At 38.4% G+C, this 2500-nt stretch overlaps 1 protein-coding gene across 1 annotated transcript in view; it reads right to left on the bottom strand.

Moving 5' to 3' along the window:
- The window catches only part of LOC115226573, a 30140-nt gene that overhangs the window by 5950 nt on the left and 21690 nt on the right, over positions 1 to 2500 (bottom strand). Inside the window, exon 12 of the mRNA XM_029797580.2 lies at positions 2008 to 2075. Within this exon, the coding sequence (XP_029653440.2) occupies positions 2008 to 2075 (68 nt within the window). The remainder of the gene's footprint in view (positions 1 to 2007; positions 2076 to 2500) is intronic.

The following is a 2500-nucleotide window of genomic DNA, read 5'->3' on the forward strand; positions in this document are numbered from 1 at the left end:
GTAGTGGTGGTAGTAGTAGTAGCGGTGGTGGTGGTGGTAGTAGTAGTAGTGGTGGTGGTGGTGGTAGTGGCGGTGGTGGTGGTGGTAGTTAATTTCACAGCCTGCTCGTGAAATTAACGTGTAAGTGGCTGAGCACTCCACAGACACGTGTACCCTTAAACATAGTTCTCGGGGATATTCAGCATGACACAGAGAGTGACAAGGCCGCCCCTTTGAAATACAGGTACAACAGAAACAGGAAGTAAGAGTGAGAGAAAGTTGTGGTGAAAGAGTACAGCAGGGATCACCACCATCCCTGCCGGAGCCTCGTGAAGCTTTAGGTGTTTTCGCTCAATAAACACTCACAACGCCCGGTCTGGGAATCGAAACCGCGATCCTATGACCGCGAGTCCGCTGCCCTAACCACTGGGCCATTGCGCCTCCACGGAGATAACACATATATAGGGGTGAGTGTGTATGTGTGGATTAATGTTACTTTCACATGTCATACCTTAACCCCTTAAGGGATCAATTATTTTGATATGGCGTTTCATTTCAGAGTATATTTTTTAATTTCCTTTTTTAATTATATTTTTTCTCTTTTTTTCTCTTTTTACTTGTTTCAGTCATTTGACTGCGACCATGCTGGAGCACCGCCTTTAGTCGAGCAACTCGACCCGGGACTTATTCTTTTGTAAGCCCAGTACTTATTCTATCAGTCTCTTTTGCCAAACCGCTAAGTGACAGGGACGTAAACACACCAGCATCGGTTGTCAAGCAATGCTAGGGGAACAAACACAGACACACAACATACACGCACATATATATATATATAATATATATATATATATATATATATATATATATATATATATATATATACATATATATACATATATACGACGGGCTTCTTTCAGTTTCCGTCTACCAAATCCACTCACAAGGCTTTGGTCGGCCTGAGGCTATAGTAGAAGACACTTGCCCAAGGTGCCACACAGTGGGACTGAACCCGGAACCATGTGGTTGGTAAACAAGCTACTTACCACACAGCCACTCCTGCATCTGTGTTAATTACAAAATAAAAGTTTTTTATCTTGTTTCCTTTATTTTTTATTATAGTGATTAAAATGTATTTTTACTCATTTGGATTTAAACGAGTTAACTCAAACATTGAAAAAATACATATAACTTCTTCAGCTGTCCAGCTCCTGTTTGACCAACCAGCCCAAGCCAGCATAGAAAAATGGATGTTAAATGATGATGATGATATGTGTATATCTTTATATATAAAACTGAAGTTGTGTGTGTGTGAGTGTCTGTCTCCTCTGATTTAGATTCCTAACTACTCCCACATTTTGCAGTGCAATTTAACCAAAAGCGGGTATATTATAGTCGTGATTCATATCAAGCCCTTCTACAATGAGTCTACGATTTAAAAAAAAATTTACCATCATCTTTCCGCATTTTTAATGCATTTTTTGCTCGGTTTATATAAGGGAAGTAACTCTCTAAAAATGCTTATATAGTTATTTCCCTTACAAACCCGAGCAACGCCAGGCAATACTGCTAGTATATATATATATATATATATATATATATATATATTATATATTACTTTATATAATTATAATTAGTCTTCAGCAAAAAAATTTGCTTTACCACATACCGAACTTTTAGAAATAGCAGCCAAAGAATTTAGCTATTTCCTCTACTTTAAGAAGAATCTCCAAGGCAATGTATACTCAAAAACAATTCACGTAGGCATAGAGGGAAAAATAATGAAAGTTCATGTGGCATTTCTATTTTTTATAAGATGTATTGCTTTTAAATCAAAGGAAAATTTTTTTTAAGTGAGATAGGCAGTTTATTTAGAATGATAATTTTTAAAACAAGGAGTTACACACAAAGTTATCTTGCAGACGTCACATCACACAGGTATCTGCTTTCTCTTCGAATCGGACGAGCAATTGTGATTTCGTGCCATGCAAAAAAAAAAAAAAAGGATTCCAGGAAGGGAATAAAGTTTACCTTTTCCTCGGACAGAATGGCATTCTGCCAGAAATCTTCCAGAAGCCAGTAACTCTCCAAGAACGGATCTGACAATGGAAAATTGGAAATAATTGGAACAGGAGATTACAAAATGTTTCATGCGATGGGAAACAATTTGGATAAGTGGGGGGAGGGGTTAAGTTTGGTGCTGGGTACTTCCCTCTGTCCTTATAACTCTTCTCACCTAGCTCAGCCCCCCCACTCTTCTCTCTCAGCCTATCCTTCTTTCTCTCTTTCTCTCTCTCTCTCTGACACACTCACTCATTCTAACTTTCTCTTTCTCTCCCTGATTTTTTGTCTTTCTCTTTCTTTTCTTCTCCCAGTCTCTTTCTGTTTCTCCCTCTCTCACTCCTTCATTATTTTTCTCTCTCTTTTCTTCTCTTTCTTTCCCCTCACTGCCTCTCTCTCACTCTCTCTAATTTTGTTTCTCTCTCTCTCTCTCTGTTTCCTCTCTCTCTCACTCTCTCTAATT

The sequence above is a fragment of the Octopus sinensis genome, linkage group LG30, assembly GCF_006345805.1.
Source record: "Octopus sinensis linkage group LG30, ASM634580v1, whole genome shotgun sequence".
NCBI lineage: Eukaryota > Metazoa > Mollusca > Cephalopoda > Octopoda > Octopodidae > Octopus > Octopus sinensis.